General features: G+C 48.6%; 1 protein-coding gene across 1 annotated transcript; it reads right to left on the bottom strand.

Moving 5' to 3' along the window:
* Positions 1–1,158: 1,158 nt before the first annotated feature.
* Positions 1,159–25,609, bottom strand: LOC149470535 (uncharacterized). The gene is made up of 2 exons (XM_089662714.1): positions 25,235–25,609; positions 1,159–2,786 (listed from the first exon to the last, which is right to left on the bottom strand). The coding sequence occupies exon 2, from the start codon at positions 2,539–2,541 to the stop codon at positions 1,309–1,311; it is 1,233 nt and encodes a 410-aa protein (XP_089518840.1). The 5' UTR covers positions 2,542–2,786; positions 25,235–25,609; the 3' UTR covers positions 1,159–1,308.
* Between the last annotated feature and the right edge of the window lie 1,303 nt (positions 25,610–26,912).

Here is a 26,912-nt window from a genome sequence, read left to right as displayed (position 1 = left end):
TGCTGAACTGGGACATCACCATAAGTGGTTAAGGACAGATTGCACCCTTTATGTAAATATTAATTCTAACCATAGTTACACTTTATTGTCAACATCAGAATGTTTCTAGGGTCCAAAAAAGATTCTTCGCAAACAATACCTACCCAAAAACAATACCTACCCAAAAAAAGAGAATTGACTATTCAGAGTCATTGAAGAGAACCCGAGTCAGAGGAATTTCAGTCCCCCAGAAGATGCAGTCGTAGTAAGTGATCGGTCTATGGAGAGGAGCAATAGCTGAACAGAGAGACAATATAATAAGGAAGTCCAATCTTCTCCTGATGGAATCCCTTAGACTTGTGGCAGGACAAGATGGAACACAAGCAGCCAGCTGGGTGTAAGTGGTACTGTTGAACACATCCCAAACAAAGAGCAGTGAATTGGTGTTGGAAGGCCTACACCAGCTTAGGAATTTGATTTCTCACTGGACAGAGAATTCTCCATGGCTGTTGTCCCTGTTGCAGTCCTACCTGTAAAGCTGTCATCCATAAGAGGAGGAGGAACCTGGAAATAAGGCATTGATCATTGGAGGGGAGGTGGAATATGTGAAGGGAGGCATGGACAAGGTGAGCGTAGCTGGAGCCCTCAAGCTAGACGGATATTGGAATAGTCAGCAGAATCTAGAGAAGTCTCTCCCACTGAGGCTTTGGAGGCTTGGTAAGATGCCACTTGACCACTACCTAGTCTTGGTGCTGAGGCAGTGTTGGTAATGCATTAGCCCAGGATCTGACAATGAAGAAAACATTTGGGAACACAGCTCAGTTAATGAATGATGAAAATATATTACATGTTCAGTCAAAGCTCCATAAAAAGGATAGAGATTAAAATCATTAGGAAACACAGTTCACTGTCAATACTTGTCTGATAAAAATAGTCAAAAGGTAAAATAGTCTTGGGCTTCTACCCCTTTAAACCCCCCCTTCTCCCCATTACCTCCTGCAGCTGAAGCCTGCGAATCCTCTGGTGTATGATCACATGTGACTTATGTAAAAAAAATCTGTGTTACACTCACAACACGGCTACAGATTTTCTCTGGTGTGGACCCTCTTGTGTGTGTTAAGTTGTTCTCTATGTTTAAAAGATTTGTCACATTGAGAACAGTGATATGGCTTCTCTCCAGTGTGACTCCTCTGGTGTATAATAAGGCTTTCCTTATATACAAAAGCTTTGCCACATTCAGAACACTGATATGGCCTTTCTCCAGTGTGAGTATTCTGGTGTATGATAAGTTTGCTGTTGGTTGTAAACATTTTATCACATTCAGAACACTCAAAGCTGCTTTCCAGTGTGAACTGTCCTGTGTATGATAAGCTCTGACTTAGTTTTAAAAGCTTTATCACATTCAGAACATTGATGTGGCTTCTCTCCAGTGTGAATCATCTGGTGTCTGATGAAGGATGACGCTTGTCTAAAAGTGGTATTGCATTCAGAACACTGATATGGCTTCTCTCCAGTGTGAATCCTCTGGTGTCTGATAAGATTTGACTTCATTGTGAATGCTTTGTTACATTCAGAACACTGATATGGCGTCTCTCCAGTGTGAATCCTCTGGTGTCTGATAAGATTTGACTTCATTGTGAATACTTTGTTACATTCAGAACACTGATATGGCTTCTCTCCAGTGTGAATCCTCTGGTGTATGATAAGATCTGACTTCATTGTAAAATCTTTGTTACATTCAGAACACTGATATGGCTTCTCTCCAGTGTGAATCCTCTTGTGTTTGATAAGATACTCTTTCGTTGTAAAAGCTTTATCACATTCAGAACACTGATATGACTTCTCTCCAGTGTGAATCCTCTTGTGTTTCATAAGATAATCTTTTGTTGTAAAAGCTTTATTACATTCAGAACACTGATATGGCGTCTCTCCTGTGTGAATCCTCTTGTGTTTCATAAGATAATCTTTTGTTGTAAAAGCTTTATCACATTCAGAACATTTATATGGCTTCTCTCCAGTGTGGACTCTCTGGTGCATGATAAGATTTGACTTCTGTGTAAAAGCTTTATCACATTCAGAACACTGATATGACTTCTCTCCAGTGTGAATCCTCTGGTGTGTGATAAGATGTGACTTCACTGTAAAAGCTTTATCACATTCAGAACACTGATATGACTTCTCTCCAGTGTGAATCCTCTGGTGTGTGATAAGATTTGACTTTGATGTAAAAGCTTTATCACATTCAGAACACTGATATGGCTTCTCTCCACTGTGAATCCTCTGGTGTGTCATAAGATTACATTTAATTGTAAAAGCTTTATCACATTCAGAACACTGATATGGCTTCTCTCTGGTGTGAACCCTCTGGTGTTTGGTAAGATTACCCTTTGTTGTAAAAGCTGTGTTGCACTCAAAGCACTGAAAAGGTTTCTCTTCAGTGTGACCCTTCTGGTGTGTGATATGTTTTGCCTTCATTGTAAAACCTTTATCACAATCCAAGCAAGAAATAGCTTCTGAAATAATTCTTATGGGTGCAAGGGTTGAACTACATTGTAAAGCCATTGTCACTTCCACAACACTGAAATGTCTTCTCTTCTGTTGTCCTCTGAGGGGGGATCAATGTTGAAGAGGATCCAAACCATTTACAACATTGAGAACACTGATATGTCTCGTGTCCTGTGTGAATCCTCCAGTGAACTACGATAAAGACGTTCCGTCACCTAAGACATCCGTATGGCTCGTTTCCCATGTGACTGAGTTGTACTTATGAAGACCAGCTTGACCAAAAACTTGGTTCTTCAATCCACCTGTACAGAAAAACAAAAAAGTCAGAATTCTATATAAAGGGCTAAATAAAGATGTTTTCTATATTTTTTTAATTAAAAAGAAAATTTATGAAAACATCCAAAACATTCCAGAGTTGACATCAGAGTACAATCAGTATCACGACATGCATTGTCAGATAATGAAACACATCCAAAGTCAGAAACGTGTAACATAGCGCACAACAGCCTTATGTTATTGGGTTTTCACAGCCATCATGGTCCACTTGGGATAGAAAAATAATATGTTAAAATTCAAAAGTATAGGAGTACACCTTGCATCACATTACCATCTTACAGTGAGGAACAGACGTATTTGAACACCCTGCGATTTTGCAAGTTCTCCCACTTAGAAATCATGGAGGGTCTGACATTCACATTGTAGGTGCATTCCCACTCTGAGCGACAGAATTTAAAAAACAAAATTCAGGAGATCACATTGTATGATTTGTAAAGAATGTATTTGTCTCGCACTGCTGAACAGAAGTATTTGAACCCCTAAGAAACAGCAAGAATTCTGGCTCTCAAAGACCTGTTACTGCACCTTTAAAAAGTCCACCTCTACTCCACTCATTAATCTAACTTAGTAGCACTTGTCTGAGCTCTTTAAAGACACCTGTCCACCCCACAGTCAGTCAGACGCCGACTACTACCATGGGCAAGACCAGGAGCTGTTAAAAGACACCAGAGACAAAATGGTGGACCTGCACAAGGCTGGAAATGGCTACGGGGCAATTGCCAAGCAGCTTGGTGAAAATAGATCAACTGTTGGAGCAATTGTTAGAAAATGGAAGAGGCTAAAGACGACTGTCAGTCTCCCTCGGACTGGGGCTCCATGCAAGATCTCACCTCGTGGGGTATCACTGATGATAAGAAAGGTGAGGAATCAGCCCAGAACTACAAGGGAGGAGCTGGTCAATGACATGAAGAGAGCTGGGACCACAGTGTCAAAAGTCAGTGTCAGTAGAACACTACGCCGTCATGGTTTCCAATCATGCATTGCATGGAAGGTTCCCCTGCTCCAGTCATCACATGTCCAGGCCCGTCTGAAGTCTGCCAATGACCATCTGGATGTTCCAGAGGAGGCATGGGAGAAAGTCATGTGGTCGGATGAGACCAAAGTAGAACATTTTGGTCTAAACTTCCCTCGTCGTGTTTGGAGGAAAAAGAAGGATGAGCTGCATCCCAAGAACACCATCCCTACTGTGAAGCATGGGGGTGGTGACATCATGCTTTGGAGGTGCTTTTCTGCGAAGGGGACAGGATGACTGCACTGTATTAAGGAGAGGATGAATGGGGCCATTTATTGTGAGATTTTCAGCAACAACCTCCTTCCCTCAGTCAGAACATTGAAGACGGGTCGTGGCTGGGTCTTCCAACATGACAACGACATGAAGCACACAGCCAGGAGAACCAAGGAGTGGCTCAGTAAGAAGCATATCAAGGTTCTGGAGTGGCCTAGCCAGTCTCCAGACCTAAATCCAATAGAACATCTTTGGAGGGAGCTGAAACTCCGTGTTGCTCAGCGACAGCCCCGAAACCTGACAGATCTAGAGGAGATCGGTGTGGAGGAGTCGGCCAAAATCCCTGTTGCAGTGCAAACCTGGCCAAGGACTACAAGAAACGTCTGACCTCTGTAATTGCAGACAAAGGCTTCTGTACCAAATATTAACACGGATCTTCTCAGGGGTTCAAATACTTCTGTTCAGCCGTGCGAGACAAATACATTCTTTACAAATCATACAATGTGATCTCCTGAATTCTGTCCTCAGAGTGGGAATCCCCTCCAATGTGAATGTCAGACCCTCCATGATGGAGAAGTGGGAGAACTTGCAGAATCACAGGGGGTTCAAATACTTCTGTTCCTCACTGTATTTGCATATCTGTCTTTGTGGTGGGAGCACGCCGTATGGCCAGCTCCCAGCACAGAGGCGGGGGTCTCACTGAGACCTCTGGGTCCCATACTAATGATCAAAACTCAGAACTCCCAACTCTGGGTCACCTGATCACTGTGAGCCTCTGATTGGCTATCACAATGAGGAGTCACTGTGAAGCTCGCCCCACGTGTTTTCTTACATTGTCTCTCCTCTCAGAGAAAAAAAAAAACAAAAGTGTGTAAAAAAATCAATCAATAATAATATTAATAATAATAATAACAGTAATTTAAAATAAAAAAAATAAAAAATACGTAGATGAAGGTTTGATCTAGGACAGTGCCAGGGTTAGTGTTTGGGTCAAGGTCAGGGTCAAAGGTTAAGGTCAGAGTCAGTATTTTGGGGGGGGTATTTATTTATGTAAATTAGTATCAGTGTCAGTTAGTGTCGGTGTGTTTTAGAAGGTAAAAAAAAATGTAAAGAAAAATGCGCAGTACTGTTCCTGGGCTGTACTCCGGGTACAAACAGCAACTAACATACACATACGAGGTATTGCTGCCATCGTCGGGGGCAGGAGAATTGTTGGGGGTTGTCCTTTGGTGGTAGGTTATGGCAGCAGCAAGAAATATACAGCTAACTTTAGAAAAAATGATTTTCACTATTTTGGGCCTGTTTTCCTTTGATCATATAAAAATAAAATCAGGAGACGTCCATTACCATTTACCAACTGGATGCACAAAGTAGTTGTGATGACGGTTTCACTAACGCATGTCAAAGCTGCAAAATTGTGCTTAGGCATTAACATTTGTTGTACCTTCAGGCGTGAAGGGGTTTGGGTTCAGTTTGATGTCATTGAAAAAAGCTTGATTAATGGTGCCGACAATCGTGTCCCAATATCTATGAAGATTATGTGTTTAGAGTGGTTCTGAGGGCCAGCTGACACCAGAATGTGATGTGGGAAATCTGAGGTCCATGTTTGTGTCCCCCACCTGGTGTCAGTGCAATGCTAACGACACCCCAAACGCAGGCCACAATCACAGGGCATTTTCCTGCACTGGATGGCATGGCACAGAAGTACTGACGTTCCATGCGGTCCGGTTGCTGTGTGTTTTGTGAAGTAGTCCAAGCACAACTTTAGCTGTGGTCTGGTGCCATTTCAGCCAATTCAAATGAATGGTGTGAAATCATACTGCACCCAGATAGAATGTGAATCGCACTGGAACGCACAGAGCATTGCATGCGCAGCACGTTCCTGTGCAATGTATCCACTTGAAGATCAGGCCTTTTCTGACCATTTTTATTTACATTTCAAAATCAGATTTTTTGCTAGAAAATCAGTTAGAGCCCCAAACGTTATAGACTTTTTATAGCGGAGGTCCTAGAGAATAAAATGAAGGGTGTTGCAATTTTTTACACGCAGTATTTGTGCAGCTGTTCTTGTAGTGCAAATATTGGGGGAAAATACATTTTTAAAAATTTTGATGTAAAAAAATACAATGTAACACCAAATTGTTTGGTAACATTTTTAAAAATGTATGTTACGGCGAGTGAATAAATACCAAACGTGTCATTCTTTAAAAGTGCGCACGCCTGCAACAGCCACAAATGACGTAAATGTCATTATCCACAGGAGATGCTATAAAAGCCTTTACAGGGCCCCACTTTAGATTTACACAGGAGGTCTAGTACTAGAATTACTGCCCTCGATCTGATGTTCACGGTGTTACCTCACATGTGTGGGACCATCGCTGTTTGAATGTGTGCGGCATGTCTCGTGCATTCACCTTTTGCGCACAAGCACGGGGGGGAGGGGGGCTGCATATTTCTTTCCATTTATTTTGTTGACATTGTCGCTTTACATTTCTTTTTGGATGACTTTTATTGGTATCACAGAAAATATAAATATCCCCTGTGATAGCAATAGGCAGTGACAGGTACTCTTTATGGAGAGATCTGGGGTCTATTAGCCTCCAAATCTCTCCTCTGCCCTTAACATCTGATCGCACCAAGATCAGTGTAATCAGATACTTTAGGCCCCTTTCACACGGACGTTCCGATTGGGTCCGGACCCGATCAGAACCTCTATTCTCCTCTATGGAGCGGCAGGTGTAAACGGATATGTGTCCCTTTACACTCACCGACATCCGATCCACCAAAAAGAGACAGATGGGGATCCATTCCCCTCCTGTCCGTTGGATTGGATCACATGGCAGTCTGACCGCCCATAGAGGACAGCGGGCCGTGTCCATGTCCGCTCTGTATAAGCGAAGCAGACGCAGGCTTGTCATCCATTTGCCCAACAGCGATAAGCAGACAGATCCCCCGCTGAGCAAGAGGATCCGCTGACGGGCCCACCCGGTGTGAAAGGGGCCTTACCATTTTATATTCCAGAAAACCAGAAGGGATGAATGCTCATCACTTCCATCTTCCTGCATCATGGAGGCCATCAGGGACGATCTGGTCTCTGTTTGCTTCTATGGGACAGGAGCGGCTGAGAGGGCCACAGAAGGTGGTGGGACGTCCCTTCCCGCTGCTTGTAAAAGCAATCCAGTGGCTAATTATCTGGTTGGATTGCTTTTATAAGAAAGCAGACCCTCGACTCTAATAAACAACACCGGGATGACTTCTTCAGCTGCAGCCATCATCCCAGTATCACCAGCGAAGGTCCGGCAACGTATGGGCACCTCACTGGTCTGCAGGTGGTTATGGTGGGAACTGGCCCTGAACATAAAATCTTTTCTTCCCTTAAAGCATTCCCCACATTAAGGTAAACAATGTTCTGCCACTTTCTGTGTCCCAACCAAACACTTACCTGAATCCTGCATTGATCCAGCACTGAGCCCGACTGCGGTTCTTCTCCCATCTTTCTCTTCTCACAGGAGGATCGGGCAGCAGTGGGAACCATTGGCTCCTTCTACTGTCAGGTAGATCCTGAGAGCAGGGGGTGGGGCCGAGCCACTCTGTGTATATCTATAGACACACGCAGACCGGCCCTGGGGAGCTAGTCCACATGCCAGTCCCCAGAGCAAGTGGCTTGCTACAGGGAAGAAACTGAAGAAAAGGAGCTTAAAATATCCAGCAGGGGACCCCAGAAGAGGAGGTTTGGGGCTGCTCTGTGCAGTACCATTGCAGGGAGCAGGGAAGGGTACCACGTGTGTTATTTTAATTAAAAACAAATCCTTTAGTAATGCTTCAGACCTGCCTGTCAAATGGCATACCTGTAGAATGTAGAAAAACAAAATCAGAGAGAAACAATACAAAGTGGCTGGAATTCCTCTCACCATTCATACCCGACCCTTATTCTTGACTCCCCAAAATCCATAGCTAATCCATATCTATGCAGGAAGCCTGGCTGGCCAGGAAATGGGGTCAGCAAGTGGTAGCCCTCTACCTAACCCATACCAGACCAAATGCCCTCAATATGAGAAGGGGACCACAGGCTGCCTAGCCATGTTGATGGGGACAAGGCCTCTTCCCCCCAATTCTAGCTGAGTGGTTGTGAGGGTCTGCAGGGAAGATTTGTAAGAGGGGCCCCCAGACATCTGCCCCCCTACATAAATGTGTAAGAGGTACATAGTATGTCTGGTTACTCATTTACAAGAAAAAGGTCAACTAGAAAATAAACACCATGATAAAGTCTAACCAACAACAAAGACCCCATCATAGATAATAATCATGGCATCCGGTGTTTTATGTTCCTCCAACTTGCCAAAGAAAACACACGGACCACCAAGACTACCCCAACATATTCTGTCCACAAATGACATTTCCCATGCTGACAGCTGAAAGTGAAATAAAGGGCTTCCAGGTGAGGTCATTGACTAATTGTCTAAATGTCACTACTTCATCGCTAAATCCCATACCCTGGCCACCTGTGTCCTAGCAACCAGTGGGACTGTGCGGCACCACCTTATTGGTTGCTAAGATGCAGGCACTTGCACTACATCATGGGTTGTTATGGTGAAACCTACGTAACAGCCAATGATGCTTTGTGGCAATCATTGGTTGCTAAGGTCTGAACAGCTTCCTCGGTTGCTAGGATGGCGGTGGCTTCCAGTATCCTAGCCACCAAATCAAAAACTCTCATTTAGTGACAGTAGGGATTCCACCACTAAATAAATGAGTTCTGGCTGCAGCAGAGGTTTTGCAGGTTGGGGAACAAAATGGATGAACTGGCCGATACATGGACCTTGTAAAACTTAGAGGACATATACATTGAAGAGCAGGACTTACAGATCTGAGACACAGGAACCTGATGATGAGAAGCCCAAGAAGTGCTCACTACTGGAGTGGGCTTCAATAATGGAAAGGAGGCACTTTGTCACGTAATTCATAGGCCTGAAAAACAATCTGTTCAATCCACTTAGAACCTTTCAAATTCAATCAGAAATAATGGACTCGGAAGGGTGAGAACCTCTTTGTAACCCTTCATGCCTGAGGGTAAAACAAATCTAAATGCCGAGGCAGAATTATGCAACGTTGACGTGATAGTAAAACCGTCCGTATCATCACAACCACTTTGTACATTCAGGTGGATTATGCCGCGTTTTTTTCAGGACAAATCGCACTTTCATTTGGTGGTAAATGGTAATGGATAGCTCCTGATTTTTTTTTTATTATCAAAAGAAAACTGGCCCAAAATAGTAAAAAAAATATTTTTTTTAGTTAGCTGTGTGTTTCTTGTTACTACCTTAACCTATCACCAAAGAACAACCCAAAATAAATTCTCCAGCCCTTGACGATCACGGCGACACCATATATGTGTATGTTATTTGTTGTTTGTACCCGGAGTACCGCCCAGAGACAATGGTGCGCATTTTGCTTCTGTGTTTTTTTTTTTTTACCTAAAACACACCGACACTGACACTAACTGACACTAACTGACACTAACTGACACGGATACCAATTGTTTTTTTTAATCCTGAGCTTTGACCCTGACCTTTTGACCTTGACCCAAACAATAACCCTGGCACTGAACTAGATCAAACCTTGAAGGTATTTTTTCCTTCTTTTTTCTTTCTTTCTCCCATCATATTACAGACGCCAATAGATAGATTTCAATGTAAACTCCTTTTTCATTTGAATATGTTAATCAGGGAATCCTACAGTGTAAAGGACTTCCATTCCTAACTTATACATACTTAAACCTTTATGTACTAAATGCATGTGAGACCTTATCCTCATACAACCTCGGGGGAGGGGTGCAAGCCAACGTACGACTAATTGACACCACATGTCCCTAGAATATACAGACTAAGCCATGTCTATGTAAATACACACATACTGTATATATATATACACACACAGAGGCATACCTCCGTTTAGGAATTTAATTCGTTCTGCGGGACTTTTTGTATAGCAAAAAATTCATAAACCGAAATGCGGTTTCCCATAGGAATGCATTGAAAACCAATTAATCTGTTCCGGAGGTCAGAAGAAGTGAATTCCACTAAAATAATGCAGGAGGTATTTGATGGAGTCATGCGGTATTTTAGTAGTGACAACCATGCGGTAATGTTTCAGCTGTCTGCAGGGTTCCCCACTGACAGCTGAATGTAAAAGAATTGCCAGCAATTAAAAAAATTAAAAAACAGCATGGTGTCCCCCCTCCCATCCATACCAAGCCCTTCAGGTCTGGTATGGATTTTGAGGGGAACTCCCATGCCAAAATTTGTATAAAAAATGGCTTGGGGGTCCCCCCAAATCTACACCAGACCCTTATTCGAGCATGCAGCCCAGAAGGTCAGGAAAGGGGGGGAACAAGTGCCCCCCTCCTGAACCAAACCAGGCCACATGCCCTCAACATGGGGGGGTCCTTTGGGGAAGGAGGGGTTCCCCCCAAAAGCACCTTGTCCCCATGTTGATGGGGACAAGGGCCCCTTCTCTACAACCCTGGCCAGTGGTTTTGGGGGTCTGCAGGCAGGGGGCTTATCAGAATCTGGAAGGCCCCTTTAACAAGGGAGACCCGAGATCCCGCCCCCCCATGTGAAGGAGTATGGGGTACATGGTACCGCTACACATTCACAAAAAACAAAAAGTGTAGTGGGAAAAAAGACAGGACAGGGTCTGTGACAAGTCCTCTATTAAAGGAAAAACTAAAAGAATGTCCCCCGCAGTAGATCCAACACCAATCACAATGTCCGCCATCACCGCCACTGCCGCTGCAGCACCAGTAAAATTTAAAAAAAGGCTCTGTTTCAGATGATGGGAGCCCCCCTGCCCCAAAGCACCCCCCATGTTGAGGGCATGTGGCCTGATATGGCACAGGGGGGGGGGCACTCGCTCGTCCCCCTCCCCTTTCCTGACCTGCCGGGCTGCATGCTAGGATAAGGGTCTGGTATGGATTCTGTGGGGCCCCCACACCATTTTTTTTCATTTTGGCATGGGAGTTCTGACACTGGGGGAAACTGACTTGGTGTCACTGACATCCCCAGTGACACCAATACAGTGTCAGTGCTAAAAAAAAAAGCACTGACACTGTGCTAATGACACTGGGCAGGAAGGGGTTAACATGAGGGACGATCAAAGGGTTAGCTGTGTGCTGGGACTGTTTTACTAGGGTGGGGGGGGTCAAAGGATGCATTGAGGTGCTGGGACAATAAAGGGAACTCTTGGACAGATTGTCGGTGACAACTGCCTGCTGAGGTCTAATTAACACAAAACTAAAAGAAGGTCGTAGCTCTGTTGAGGGGGTTAGAAGGAAGTTGGTGGGGGGCACAGAGGAACATTATGGAGATCTGCACTGACCTTGGGACCATTGAGGGACCAGTAATGGTAGCTGTACTGTAGATCTGCTTCATTGCCGGGTTCAGCTCCATTACCACCACCAAGTGATCTTCCATGTACCAGCAAAGACAAGGGTGAAGCTCAAAATCTCATTCAGTCATCTTCCATGAGAACATGCCCCCCCTCTGCCTTGTCCCACACCATCCCCCATCCTGTGTCAGCGTGCAGGGGGGCGCAGGAGGATATTCTAGTCTGCTGGTCTATATTAAGTAGGGTGGGAGAGGAGGGGGAGGGGTATTAGGATCCATGTCATGTATGTCAGCTGTCTGCATCATTATTGGCCCCAGACCTGCATTCCGGACAGTTCAGTGTACAGACAGAGGGGAGATTTACTAAATACAACTAGGCTGTTCACTTTACACTTTTCACAGAACTTTCCCCCGGAGCTTAATGAATGCGGTGAAATCTGACTTTACAAAGAATATCCAATCACATGCAAAGAAAATGTAAAAAATGCAATTTTGCTTCCACATGATTGGCTGATGGAAGTCAGGAGAGCTTCACCTCATTACCCGACCCCTCGTCTACTAAGGTACATTTCTTATCCTTCTGGTATTCAAGGGGTTAAACACAAATGAGGTTTGGATTATTATTTCAGCCAGCGGTCATGTAAAATTGATCCGGGCAGCTGTAGAAGCAGCCAATCACTTTACAGTACAGAGAATGTGCCGCCCCTCCCCCCTGCTGGTGCCTGCCATGTTTCCTCCAGGATGTCCAGGACGGAGGAACATCGGTAAACCACTTCATCTTACTAAGCAGGAGGAGCTTGGAGAGGATCTGATCCCCCGATCTCATCTGTGATGAATGAACCCCAAAATGACAAACATTCTGTGACTTCCAGGTTCAGAGCCGCCATTCCCGACTGCTGTAGTTGGGTTAGTAGCAGTGGAGGGCAGGGGAGACATTGGGGGTCTAATAGATCCCTGAGGTCTTCATGAAGAGGTCTTGGGTTAGTAGCAGAGGAGGGCAGGGGAGGCATTGGGGGTCTAATAGACTCCTGAGGTCTTCATGAAGAGGTCTTGGGTTAGTAGCAGTGGAGGGCAGGGGAGACATTGGGGGTCTAATAGACTCCTGAGGTCTTCATGAAGAGGTCTTGGCTTAGTAGCAGTGGAGGGCAGGGGAGACATTGGGGGTCTAATAGACTCCTGAGGTCTTCATGGCGAGGTCTTGGGTTAGTAGCAGAGGAGGGCAGGGGAGGCATTGGGGGTCTAATAGACTCCTGAGGTCTTCATGAAGAGGTCTTGGGTTAGTAGCAGTGGAGGGCAGGGGAGGCACTGGGGGTCTAATAGACTCCTGAGGTCTTCATGACGAGGTCTTGGGTTAGTAGCAGTGGAGGGCAGGGGAGACACTGGGGGTCTAATAGACTCCTGAGGTCTTCATGAGGAGGTCTTGGATTAGTAGCAGTGGAGGGCAGGGGAGACATTGGGGGTCTAATAGACCCCTGAGGTCTTCATGACGAGGTCTTGGGTTAGTAGCAGTGGAGGGCAGGGGAGACACTGGGGGTCTAATAGACTCCTGAGGTCTTCATGAAGAGGTCTTGGCTTAGTAGCAGTGGAGGGCAGGGGAGACACTGGGGGTCTAATAGACTCCTGAGGTCTTCATGAGGAGGTCTTGGATTAGTAGCAGTGGAGGGCAGGGGAGACATTGGGGGTCTAATAGACCCCTGAGGTCTTCATGAAGAGGTCTGGTCACCTGCTTGATACTATTGCATAGAGTACTTGTTAGCTCTCTTGGTATATAGTTACCCCCCCCCTCCCCCTCCCCCGCACATACAAACAAATGTAAATGAGCACACAAGCGTATGTAAGCAGCCATTGCACGGCACATCACGCCTGAGTGAGAGGAATAAGTCGAGGGCCATCATTCACAGGTTACTACACGTTATATAAACCTGATGACCTGTAAAGGATTGGAGAGCGCCCCCTATGGCAGATTTCAGCCCCCATAGTTCTTTGCCATGTCATAGGTGCGCACAGTTTGTAGTCTGGACATGTTTGGTATCTGTTTACTCGATGCAATGTCATCATTTCTATCTCACCAATGACTGGGCATTATACGGAGTTTGCGCACACTAACATTCATTTCAATGGATTTCTTTCCCTGAAAATATGCATTTGATAAAAAGCAGCACAAATAGTTTGCCACATAACAAATGTAAACTGCCACCATTTAATCTCCGGGGTCTCTGCTTTCAGAAAATATATCATTGTTTGGGGGGAAATAAATATCTGGTATAAAATGCAGATCTGAACACTAACAATTGCCCCATAGACACACGGATAAGCCGAGAAATTCCCAAACCGTTTCCAGGGGCATCTTTTGTGTCTTTTTGCTGTGCGTCCAGCAAGGCCTTGTAGGCGGAGAGATGTGATGTCATCACTGCATATAAGAACCGTCATGGAGGGGGCAGCTGTCAGACGGCGGGAGCCGGAGTCACACGTTTTTCCTTTTTCCAGGTAACGATGGAGGCGGGCATCGTGAGTGACGTTGGATCTATTCGGGGGACATTTTTTTAAATTGTTATTTTTAATAAAGAAATTGTCACAGAACGTCTCCTGTCATTATTTACACTACACTTATTTTTTGTGAATGGGTAGCAGTACCATGTACCCCATACTCATTCACATGGGGGGGCTTTTAGATTCCAATAAGCCCCCCGTCCACATACAGTAGGAAGGACAGGGGGCAGAGCAGAGGACAGTAGAGAGGATGGGGCAGGGGGGGGGGGGCGGTAGGGAGGAGAAGGGGCAGTGTGGGGGACAGAAGGGAGGATAGACGGCAGTGTGGGGGACAGTAGAGAGGACAGGGGGCATTGTGGAGGATAGTAGGGAGGACAGGGGGCAGTGTGGAGGATAGTAGGGAGGACAGGGGGCAGTGTGGGGGATAGTAGGGAGGACAGGGGGCAGTGTGGGGGATAGTAGGGAGGAAAGGGGGCAGTGTGTTGGACAGTAGGGAGGACAGGAGGCATTGTGGGGGACAGTAGGGAGGACAGGGGGCAGTGTGGGGGATAGTAGGGAGGACAGGGGGCAGTGTGGGGGATAGTAGGGAGGACAGGGGGCAGTGTGTTGGACAGTAGGGAGGACAGGAGGCATTGTGGGGGACAGTAGGGAGGACAGGGGGCAGTGTGGGGGATAGTAGGGAGGACAGGGGGCAGTGTGGGGGACAGTAGGGAGCACAGGGGGCAGTGTGGGGGACAGTAGGGAGGACAGGGGGCATTGTGGGGGACAGTAGGGAGGACAGGGGGCAGTGTGGGGGATAGTAGGGAGGACAGGGGGCAGTGTGGGGACAGTAGGGAGGACAGGGGGCAGTGTGGGGGACAGTAGGGAGGACAGGGGGCAGTGTGGGGGACAGTAGGGAGGACAGGGGGCAGTGTGGGGGACAGTAGGGAGGATAGAGGGCATTGTGGGGGACAGTAGGGAGGATAGAGGGCAGTGTGGGGGACAGTAGAGAGGACAGGGGGTGGTGGGGGGGACAGTAGGGAGGACAGGGGGCATTGTGGAGGATAGTAGGGAGGACAGGGGGCAGTGTGGAGGATAGTAGGGAGGACAGGGGGCAGTGTGGGGGATAGTAGGGAGGACAGGGGGCAGTGTGGGGGATAGTAGGGAGGACAGGGGGCAGTGTGTTGGACAGTAGGGAGGACAGGAGGCATTGTGGGGGACAGTAGGGAGCACAGGGGGCAGTGTAGGGGATAGTAGGGAGGACAGGGGGCAGTGTGGGGGACAGTAGGGAGCACAGGGGGCAGTGTGGGGGACAGTAGGGAGGACAGGGGGCAGTGTGGGGGACAGTAGGGAGGACAGGGGGCAGTGTGGGGGACAGTAGGGAGGATAGAGGGCAGTGTGGGGGACAGTAGAGAGGACAGGGGGTGGTGGGGGGGGGACAGTAGGGAGGACAGGGGGCAGTGTGGGGACAGTAGGGAGGACAGGGGGCAGTATGGGGGACAGTAGGGAGGACAGGGGGCATTGTGGGGGACAGTAGGGAGGACAGAGGACAGTGTGGGGGACAGTAGGGAGAACAGGGAACAGTTTGGGGACAGTAGGGATGACAGGGGGCAGTGTGGGGGATATTAAGGAAGACAGGGGGCATTGTGGGGGACAGTAGAGAGGACAGGGGGCCGTGTGGGGAAAGTAGGGAGAACAGGTTGCAGTGTGGGGGACAGTAGTGAGAACAGAGGGCATTGTGGGGGACAGTAGGGAGGACTGGGGGCATTGTGGGGACAATAGGGAGAACGGGGCAGTGTGGGGGATAGAAGGGAGGACAGGGGGAAGTGTGGGGGACAGTAGGAAGGACAGGGGGCAGTGTGGGGGACAGTAGGGAGGACAGGGGGCATTGTGGGGGACAGTGGGCAGGACAGTGGGCAGTGTGGGGGACAGTAGGAAGGACAAGGGGAAGTGTGGGGGACAGTAGGGAGCACAGGGGGCAGTGTGGGGGACAGTAGGGAGGACAGGGGGCATTGTGGGGGACAGTGGGAAGGACAGTGGGCAGTGTGGGGGACAGTAGGGAGGACAGAGGGCATTGTGGGGGACAGTGGGCAGGACAGTGGGCAGTGTGGGGGACAGAAGGGAGGACAGGGGGCAGTGTGGCAGACAGTAGGGGGAACTTGTGGCAGTGTGGGGGACAGTAGGGAGGACAGGGGGCAGTGTGGGGGACAGAAGGGAGGACAGGGGGCAGTGTGGGGGACAGTAGGGAGGATAGGGGGCAATGTGGGAGACAGTAGGGAGGACAGGGGGCAGTGTGGGGGACAGTAGGGAGAACTTGTGGCAGTGTGGGGGACAGTAGTGAGGACAGGAGGCATTGTGGAGACAGTAGGAAGGACAGGGGGCAGTGTGGGGGACAGTAGGGAGGAAAGGGGGCATTGTGGGGATCAGTAGGGAGGACAGGGGGCAGTTTGGGGGACAGTAGGGAGGACAGGGGGCAGTGTGGGGGACAGTAGGGAGGACAAGGGGAAGTGTAGGGGACAGTAGGGAGGACAGGGGGCATTGTAGGGACAGTAGGGAGGACAGGGGGCAGTGCGGGGGACAGTAGGGAGGACAGGGGGCAGTGCGGGAGACAGTAGGGGGGACTTGTGGCAGTGTGGGGTATAGTAGGGAGGACAGGAGGCATTGTGGGGACAGTAGGGAGGAAAGGGGGCATTGTGGGGATCAGTAGGGAGGACAGGGGGCAGTGTGGGGGACAGTAGGGAGGACAGGGGGCCATGTGGGGGACAGTAGGGAGGACAGGGGGCAGTGTGGGGGACAGTAGGGAGGACAGGAGGCAGTGCTGGGGACAGTAGGGAGGACAGGGGGCATTGTGGGTGACAGTAGGGAGGACAGGAGGCATTGTAGGGACAGTAGGGAGGACAGGGGGCAGTGTGGCAGATAGTAGGGGGAACTTGTGGCAGTGTGGGGGACAGTAGGGAGGACAGGGGGCAGTGTGGGGGACAGAAGGGAGGACAGGGGGCAGTGTGGGGGACAGTAGGGAGGATAGGGGGCAATGTGGGAGACAGTAGGGAGGACAGGGGGCAGTGTGGGGGACAGTAGGGAGGATAGGGGGCAATGTGGGAGACAGTAGGGAGGACAGGGGGCAGTGTGGGGGACAGTAGGGAGAACTTGTGGCAGTGTGGGGGACAGTAGTGAGGACAGGAGGCAGTGTGGGGAACAGTATGGAGAGCAGGGGGCAGTGTGGGGGACCGTAGGGAGGACAGGGGGCATTGTAGGGACAGTAGGGAGGACAGGGGGCAGTGCGGGGGACAGTAGGGAGGACAGGGGGCAGTGCGGGGGACAGTAGGGGGGACTTGTGGCAGTGTGGGGTATAGTAGGGAGGACAGGAGGCATTGTGGAGACAGTAGGGAGAACAGGGGGCAGTGTGGGGGACAGTAGGGAGGACAGGAGGCAGTGCTGGGGACAGTAGGGAGGACAGGGGGCATTGTGGGTGACAGTAGGGAGGACAGGAGGCATTGTAGGGACAGTAGGGAGGACAGGGGGCATTGTGGGGACAGTAGGGATGACAGGGGGCAGTGTGGGGGACAGTAGGGAGGACAGGGGGCAGTTTGGGGTACCGTAGGGAGGACAGGGTGAAGTGTGGGGGACAGTAGGGAGGACAGGGGGTTGTGGGGTTGACAGGAAAACAATGGGGTTTTGCTGATTCTTGTATTTCCCCTAAATTCTGTCACTCCACACCTTGTATATGAGTGACCCCAGTAATGACGGGTCATGTCTACACCGCTGTTTCTGGGGTGACACTCCTTCCATGGCATCTGCTCCATGAAAGAGCCCCCCAAAAATGCATGAAAGACACTTTGAGTCTGGTATAGATATTAGGGGGTTAATCACACAAAAATATAAAACATAGTGTGAGGTCTATTCTGGTATTTGGGGGTGTTTGTACTGTCCCAGTATTTGGGGGTGTTTGTACTGTCCCAGTATTTGGGGGTGTTTGTACTGTCCTAGTATTTGGGGGTGTTTGTACTATCCTGGCATTTGGGGGTGTTTGTACTGTCCTAGTATTTGGGGGTGTTTGTACTATCCTGACATTTGGGGGTGTTTGTACTTTCCTGGTATTTGGGGGTGTTTGTACTTTCCTGGTATTTGGGGGTGTTTGTACTTTTCTGATATTTGGGGGGATTTGTACTGTCCTGGTATTTGGGGGTTTTTGTACTGTACTGGTATTTGGGGGTGTTTGTCCTGTCCTGGTATTTGGGGGTGTTTGTACTGTTCTGACATTTGGAGGTGTTTGTCCTGTCCTGGTATTTGGGGGTGTCCTGTCCTGGTATTTGGGGTGTTTGTGCTGTCCTGGTATTTGGGGGTGTTTGTACTGTCCTGGTATTTGGGGTGTTTGCACTGTCCTGGTATTTGGGGGTGTTTGTCCTGTCCTGGTATTTGGGGTGTCCTGGTATTTGGGGTGTTTGTCCTGTCCTGGTATTTGGGGGTATTTGTACTGTCCTGGTATTTGGGAGTTTTTGTACTGTACTGGTATTTGGGGGTGTTTGTACTGTCCTGGTATTTGGGGGTGTTTGTACTGTCCTTACATTTGGGGGTGTTTGTACTATTCTGGTATTTGGGGGTGTTTGTACTGTTCTGACATTTGGAGGTGTTTGTCCTGTCCTGGTATTTGGGGGTGTCCTGTCCTGGTATTTGGGGGTGTTTGTCCAGTCCTGGTATTTGGGGGTATTTGTCCTGTCCTGGTATTTGGGGGTGTCCTGTCCTGGGATTTGGGGTGTTTGTGCTGTCCTGGTATTTGGGGTGTTTGTCCTGTCCTGGTATTTGGGGGTGTCCTGGTATTGGGGGTGTCCTGGTATCTTAGCCCCCAGAAATGTGCTGTGCAGTGAGAAGTACAAGCTGTGTACACCCCATGATCTCCCCATAGTCTGCAGACGATATAACGGTCACACACAGCAATCAATATCCACTTATTGGGGTCCTTTTCCCATAAACATGGAGCGGGAGACATTTTGGTGAAATTTATAACTAACTTTGAGGTTACTTTATATATTTTATAGCCAAAAGTAAAAAATATTGTTTTTCTTCAAAACTTTTGGTCTTTTTTTGTTTATAGCTTGAAAAATAAAAAGCGCGCAGGTGATGACATCCCACCGACAGAAAGCTCTATTTGTGTGAAGAAAGGACGGATATTTAGTTTGGGTGCAGCGTTGCACAACCGCGCAATTGTCAGTTGAATTAGTGCAGCGCTGAGTAGCAAAAATAGGAGTGGTCATTATGGGGGGTAAATCCTTTGGAGGGCAAGTGGTTAATGTATTTGTGTATTTATTTTACATTTATTATTATTATTATTATTATTATTATTACCACCTTTAAAAAAAAATAAATAGAAAGAAAAAAAAGAAAACAATAAATGAAATAATATAAATAAATTAATAAGAAGAAATAAGAAATAAAATACTGACCCCAACACAAACGCTAACCCCTAATCCTAACCCTAATCTAACCCCTCACCCTAACAGAAAACTAAATAATAATACATTATAAAAAAATAACACTAAAATTTGATGGGAAAACTAAAACACAGAAAAGCCAAAGCTCAAAAATGGCTAAAAACGCTGTATAAAAACATGCTACAATTGTAAAATATGTGGAAAAATGCTATGCTCAGATGTGAATGGAGCCTAAGGGCCTGAAATACAGCATGCTCTTCCCTGCGAATCTCAGGATCTAAGAAGGCTGATTCTTCACCTCTCCTGAAGAAGCTGCCTTCTGTTTAGTCTCCACTATGAGGCCTCTCTTGTTGGATGGCAGTTTGACCATTTGCACATTTATATATTTGTTACAGTTGATGCTTAGTACCCCCAGTTTCATGGGTGATCTGAACCCCATTTATATTCTGGATACAGTCTGTCATAGGAGACTTTTCCCCAGTTCCCTCCATACCTCTTGCACATTGTTCCTTCTGCAACATTCAATAAACATTTTTACTTTTTATTAAAATCATCTTCCATGGTGTGCATTGTGTCTGCTCAGTATTTCTGTCTGTTATCTGTGAAATAATGAAAAACCTAAACATCTTATTTCCTAAGTCCAATCCTGGCCATGTGAAGCTCAAATTCTCATCCAGTCATCTTACATGAGAACATGTTCCCCCCTGCCTTGTTCCTCACCATCCCCCCTCCTGTGTCAGTGTGCAGGGGGGGGGGGAGGGGTGCAGAGGGATAGTGTAGAGTGCTGGTCTGTAGTAAGCATGGTGGGAGAGGAGGGGGAGGGGTATTAGGAATGTCATGTATGTCAGCTGTGCTGGATCATTAGCGGGCCCCAGAGCTGCATTATGGACAGTTCAGTGTACAGACAGAGGGGGGGGGGGAGGGGGGTTACAAAAGGCAGACAGGCTGTTCACTTTTCAAGGGAAGTTGCACCTTTCAGAGAAGCTTTCCCCATCATAGTGATTGTGAGGAACTATGACTCTGCAGATTGCTTGCCAATGATTGGATGATGAAGGTCAGCAGGACTTCACCTCATTCATTAACCCCTCGTCTGCCGAGGTCCATTTATAAATGTTCTTGTTATCCCCCTTGTAATAGTAATAAAGTTAAATTAAATTTTTTTATGAAAAATCCAATTGTAATAAAATCACTAAAAATAATTAAAAAAGTGTAAAGCAAACCTGTCCTTTGTGCGCATCACACACATGAATACAAGCATGCGCATAGGACACACATGTGTACAGAAACAGCAATTGTGTGGCACATGTGAGGTATCACCGACAACATCTGACTGACACCAATAATTTTCGGGGTGTTATTCAAGGGGAACTCTAAACTGATGACCTGGAAAAGCTTTGAAAGTGCCACCTATGGAAGATTTTAGGTACTGCAGTTTCTCACTCTCTCCTGGGTACGCACAATTTTCAGCTTTGACACGTTTGGTATCTATTTTCTCATCACATCATCTTTTCTATCTTCCTAACAATGAGGAGAAATATTGTGTTGGTGTCACTAAGATTCATTGTATTTGTTCCTGGAAATACGCATTTGATGAACAGCCGAGCAAATATTGTGCGGCGTGAAAGATTGCATCAGCCGCCATTGTTTACTATGAATGACTGGAAACCAATCAGCTCTCTATTCTCGGAAAGCAGAGACCCTGAGGAATGAAGAGGCAGCAGTCACACTTTTTATGGCGCACAATATTTGCTCGGCTATTTCATCAAACCCAAATTTTCCGGAAAAAAATACACTGAAATGATTTTAGTGCAAACACAATAAAATCCCCAATTTGTTGGTGAAATATAAAAGATGGGGCTGCATGGAGTAAGTAGATACCAAACACGTCCATCCTTAGAACTGCATCCGCCTGGGAAATCACACAAATCTATGGCCTCCAAACATTCACCACAAATCACCCTTTAAAAGCCTTTACAGGTCATCGTCATGTATGATGGTTCTACAATTCTTCATGTCCCTGTGACGTGTGCGCTGACACCTCACATGTGTGACACCATTTATGTCTCCATACACGCTGGGCGTTTGTATCGTGATATGGACAGGGGTGAATGCCGGAGACTCAACATTTTTTAACATTTATTTTATTTTTTGTTTACTCAGGATTTAGCAAGTCAGCTATGTGGTAGCATGAGCAGGTGACAGGTCCTCTTTATGGAGACATTGGATGTCTATTGGACCCCCAATGTCTCCCTTGCCCTCCAATGCAGCTGATCAACCACAGATTGTGCTTGATTAGCTGCATCCGCAGCTGCAGCAGCCAGGAAATTACAGCTGTGACCCTGAAGTGATACAAGTGACTTTGGGGTTCATTACCCGCAGAGGGATCAGGGAGAGGATGTTCCCCGATCACCTCCTGCTCCCACTGTAAGAGAGGAATGGGTGAGTCCAGGAACCAATGTGGGGGCCCCTGACAGGGGGGTGGGCATACCCTGAGAGCCCCATAAAAGTTCTCACCAACTGGGTCACCTATATCTGAAAGCATAGAAAGAGGCATGACATGGCGTGGAATTCTGAATACACAGAGAAAAGCTGGAAATGGGGCAGCAGGTGGATTGAGAGGTGGGCAGAGGGGGCAGAGGGGGGACAGAGGGGAGGAAAGGGAGGCAGTGGGGAGATAGAGGGGTGGACAGGGGGTAGTGGGGAGACAGAAGGGTGGACAGGGGGGCAGTGGTTGGACAGAGGGGTGGACAGAAGCAGTGGGGAGACAGAGGGATGGACAGGGGGGAAGTAGGAGGACAGAGGGGTGGATGGGGGGCAGTGGGGGCCATGAGCAGACAGAGGGGGGGGAGAGAGGTGGACAGGGGGCAATGGGGGGATGGAGAGGTGGACGGGGGCAGTAGGAGGACAGAGGGGTGGATGGGGGCAGTGGGGGCCATGAGTGGACAGAGGAGGGACAGAGAGGTGGACAGGGGGGCAGTGGGGGGACAGAGGGGTGGACGGGGGCAGTGGGGGGATAGAGGAGTGGATGGGGGGACAGTGGAGGGACAGAGCGGTGGACAGGGGGACAGTTGGGGATAGATGGGGGGACAGGGGAGCAGTGGGGGGACAGAGTGGTGGATGAGGGGCAGTGGGGTGACAAAGTGGTGGAAGAGGGGGACAGGGGGGCAGTGGGGGGAGACAGAGGGATAGTGGGGGACAGAGGGGGGGGACTGGGGGACATTGGAGTGATAGAGGAGTGGACGGGGGTAGTGGTGGGACAGGGGAGCAATGGGGAGCCAGAGGGGTGGAGAGGAAGTGGGGAGACAGAGAGGTGGACAGGAAGGCAGTAAGGGGACAGAGGGGTGGATGGAGGGCAGTGAGGGGAAAACAGAGGGCAGTTGGGGGACAGAAAGGTGTATGGAGGGCAGTAGGGGCAGTGAGGGGACAGTTGGGTGGACAGTGGGGCAGTGGGGGGTCAGAGAGGTGGACAGGGGCAGTTTGGGAACAAAGGGGTGGATGGGGGGACAGTGGGGGGACAAAGCAGTGGAGAGGGGGACAGTGGGGGGACAGATAGATGAATGGGGCAGATGGGGGACAGAGTGGTGGACTTGAGGACAGAGGGAGGGGCAGGGGGACAGTGGGGGACAGATGGGTGGACAGGAGGATAGTGGAGGGATAGAGGGGTGGACAGGGGGGCAGTGGGGGACAGATAGATGGACATGGGCAGTTGGAGGACAGGGGGGCTGTGGGGGGACAGAGTGGTGGACAGGGGGACAGTTGGGGACAGAGGGGGGGGGTGGGAGAACAGAGGGGTGGACATGGGGATAGTAGAGGGATAGAGGGGTGGATGAGGAGCAGTGGGGGGAAAGACAGGTGGACAGGGGGTAGTGGGAGGGCAGAGGTGGGGACAGGGGGCAGTAGGTGGATAGAGGGGTGGACAGGGGAGGACAGAGGAGAGGACAGGGAGGCAGTGGAGGAACAGAGGGGTGGACAGGGGGTAGTGAGGGTACAGGGTGGCAATGGGTGGGTAGATGGGGGCAATGGGGGGACAGTGGAGTGGATGGGGGCATTAGGGGGACAGAGGGGTGCATGGAGGGCTGTGGGGACAGTGAGGGGACAGAGGGGTGGACAGGGGGACAGTGAGAGGACAGAGGGGTGGACATGGAGCAGTGGGGGAACAGATGGGAAACTGCCTTACTCAAACTCTCCAACGACCTGCTAACCGCCAAAGCTAATGGCCACTATTCAGTGCTCCTACTCCTTGACCTCTCTGCGGCCTTCCACACAGTCGACCACCCCCTCCTCCTCAAAAAAGTACACTCCCTCGGCCTCAGAGATTCTGCTCTCTCCTGGCTCTCATCCTACCTGTCACAACGCTCTTTCAGTGTTACCTATAATGCTACCACCTCCCTCTCACTCCCCCTCTCTGTTGGGGTCCCTCAAGGCTCTGTCCTCGGGCCCCTTCTCTTCTCCATCTACACCTCCTCCCTTGGCCAACTCATACACTCTCACGGCTTCAACTACCACCTGTATGCCGACGACACACAAATCTATCTCCCAACCCCCACCTCACCCCCTCGGTCTCCGCCCGAATCACACACCTGTTGAGCGACATATCAGACTGGATGTCGCTCCACTTCCTTAAACTGAACCTCTCCAAAACTGAGTTTCTTGTCTTATCCCCAGCCCGGACACCATCCCCCATTGACTTCTCTATCACATCCAACAATGCTACCATCAAACCCGCTCTGCAGGCCAGAGTACTTGGTGTCATTTTGGACTCCAACCTATCCTTCCTGCCCCAAGTCCACTCTTTAACAAACTCATGCAGACTCCACCTCTGCAACATCGCCAAAATCCGCACGTTCCTAACCCCAGAAACCACTAAACAGCTCATCCACTCCCTCATCATATCACTACTCAACTACTGCAACTCCCTCCTCACTGGCCTGCCTCGCCGCTGGCTATCCCCGCTTCAGTCCATCCTGAATACGGCTGTCAGACTCATTCACCTTTCCAACCGCTCCGTTTCCGCCACCCCCTCTGCCAATCCCTCCACTGGCCTCCATTCAGTGTCCTCCACCCCCCTCTGCCAATCCCTCCACTGGCTTCCGATTGCGCAACGGATCAAATTCAAAATCCTAACACTGACGTACAAAGCTGTCCACCATACTGCCCCGAACTACATCACTGACCTAATATCCAAGTACCGCCCAGCACGCACACTCCGCTCCTCACAAGACCTCCTTCTCTCTGGTCTCCTCCTCCCATGCCCGCCTCCAGGACTTCTCCAGGGTGTCACCCATCCTCTGGAACTCCCTGCCCCAACCCATCAGATTATCACCTACTCTCCTCTCCTTTAGGCGCACCGTGAAAACCCATCTCTTCAGGGAAGCCTACCCCACCCCCTGCTAACTTGCCGACCTCCTCCACTCTTCCTACCACTCCATCCCCCACAGCTATCTCCCCCTGTGCCACCATCCCCTCCCTCCTAGATTGTAAGCTGGAAAGAGCAGGGCCCTCAATCCCCTCATGTTTTATATTGTATTGGTATTGTTCTGTCCCCCTCTGTAATGTACAGCACTGAGCGAACTATTGGCGCTTTATAAATACTGTATAATAATAATAATAATAATGGGAGGACAGGGAGGACAGAGATGAGGACAGGGAGCAGAGAGGTGGACAATGGGGTGTACAGGGGGGCAGTGGGGGACAAATGGGTGCACAGGGGGATAGTGGGGGAACAGAGGGCAGGATGGGGTTACAAAGGGGTGGATGGGGCTGTGGGGGGACAGAGGGGAGGACAGGGGGAAGTGGGGGACAGAGGGGTTGATGGGAGGCAGTGGAGGGACAGGGGGGTTGATGGGAGGCAGTGGGGGGACAGAGGGGTGGATGGGGGTTAGTGGGGTGAATTGGGAAATTAATACCTGGCTGATGGTGTTCTGTTCTGGAGGTGGAAGTGGAGCTCCGCTGATAACTCTCCTCTGGTTGGGTTCCTCCTCTCTGGTTGGGTTCCTCTCTTCTGGTTGGGTTCCTCCTCTCTGGTCGGGTTCCTCCTCTCTGGTTGGGTACCTCCTCTCTTCTGACTTCTGACTCTGGGTTAATCAGCCGAGTTTCCATCCGGAAATACAACACATGACATCACTTCCCAAGTTGGGTTCTGTCTTCTGGGAATTTCCATTGGCTGTTTGATCTCTTCATTTCCCATATGAGACCAGCATGCAGAAACTGAACGCTCATTCCTCCAATATTCTCATGGTGTGTACAGTGGGATCGGACTAGGAGAATGGGGTCTCGGTGATTTCTCAGGCTGGAATGAAATGTGGTGTCAGGTGGGGGGTGGTAAATTCAGGAGGGGGGGTAGCAGCTGTCCATGGCAGAGAGGAGGACAAACAGAACAACAGCTGCACAAAGTTCCCGGATCCAGAGCCGTGCAGAACATTCACCAGCTGATAGATACAACATTTCTCCAGTTTCTAAAATATGAGTGCAGAGCTAAAAAATGCACGTCATAAATGCCATAAACGCATGTGACTTAAACGCATATGTGAGTAAAGTGCTGAAAGTGCAATATTAATAGAACTAGTTCAAGATGACATAAAATGCAATAAAAGAAGTTCATCAGAGCATTTGTGAATGTAAAACGTCTCTTGTGCAAAGATATCAGCTGAGGAGATGCCTATGATTGGCCGTGACGTTATCTGGGAAGAGTAACGGTGTAAAAGCTTGTAAAAGGAAATCCCCCCTCGGGACGGACGTACACTCACCAGACCATCAATTATAATGTGCATTGATTAGAATACATGGCACATCTGGGGGTGCAGCGGTATGCTGACAGCTACGGGGTCATCCGTCCATCCGTCAGGGTGGGTGCCTGGTGGTCCTGGGGGGAATGAGCTCAGCCACAGGAGCCACAAAGGTGCTTATAGTGTAGTATTTTATGTAAGGTAATAATAGGAAGTAACATAAAAACGTATCCATGTGGAGTACTAAAATAAATACATAAATGAATAAAGTACCAAAATGGCCGCCGCTCACCAGTAGAGGTCAGCAATAGGGCTCCACCCAACGCGTTTCGTGTAATAACACCTCCTCAGGGTTGTACCCATTGATGAACGTATTTTATGGCATTTTATGTCATCTTGAACTAGTTCTATTAATATTGCACTTTCAGCACTTTACTCACACATGCGTTTATGGAATTTATGACATGCATTTTTTATCACTGCACTAATATTGTAGCAATTGTGATTCTGGGACTGTGACCTATACCCCGAGTGCCGGCTGCTTTTCATTCATTTGAATATATATCATTTTAATTTCATATACGGCATTTAGCGCTCGCTCTATTATCTTTTCTACAAACATTTCCCCAGAATTGCGGCTCCTCCTTCGGTGTCACCAGTCGGGTTTTTGGGGTTTTCTTCATTGTTTTACAGCAGCAATAAAATAAATTCCCCATAATTGCTGTTCCCCCGAACAATAATAAAAGGGTTTATAGTGCACCAAGCGCAGACGTATTGCACCCGAGCACCAAATTCCCATCCCACACTCTGAGATAAAAAGTCATAAAAATCCCCCAAAAAGTCACCATCATGTCGGAAA

The sequence above is a fragment of the Staurois parvus genome, unplaced genomic scaffold (assembly GCF_062004578.1).
Source record: "Staurois parvus isolate SC_StPar_1 unplaced genomic scaffold, SC_StPar_1.0 ptg000039l, whole genome shotgun sequence".
In the NCBI taxonomy this organism is placed as follows: Eukaryota; Metazoa; Chordata; class Amphibia; order Anura; family Ranidae; genus Staurois; species Staurois parvus.
Note: the sequence above shows the minus strand (reverse complement) of the source record. Positions and strands in the feature narration are given on the sequence as shown.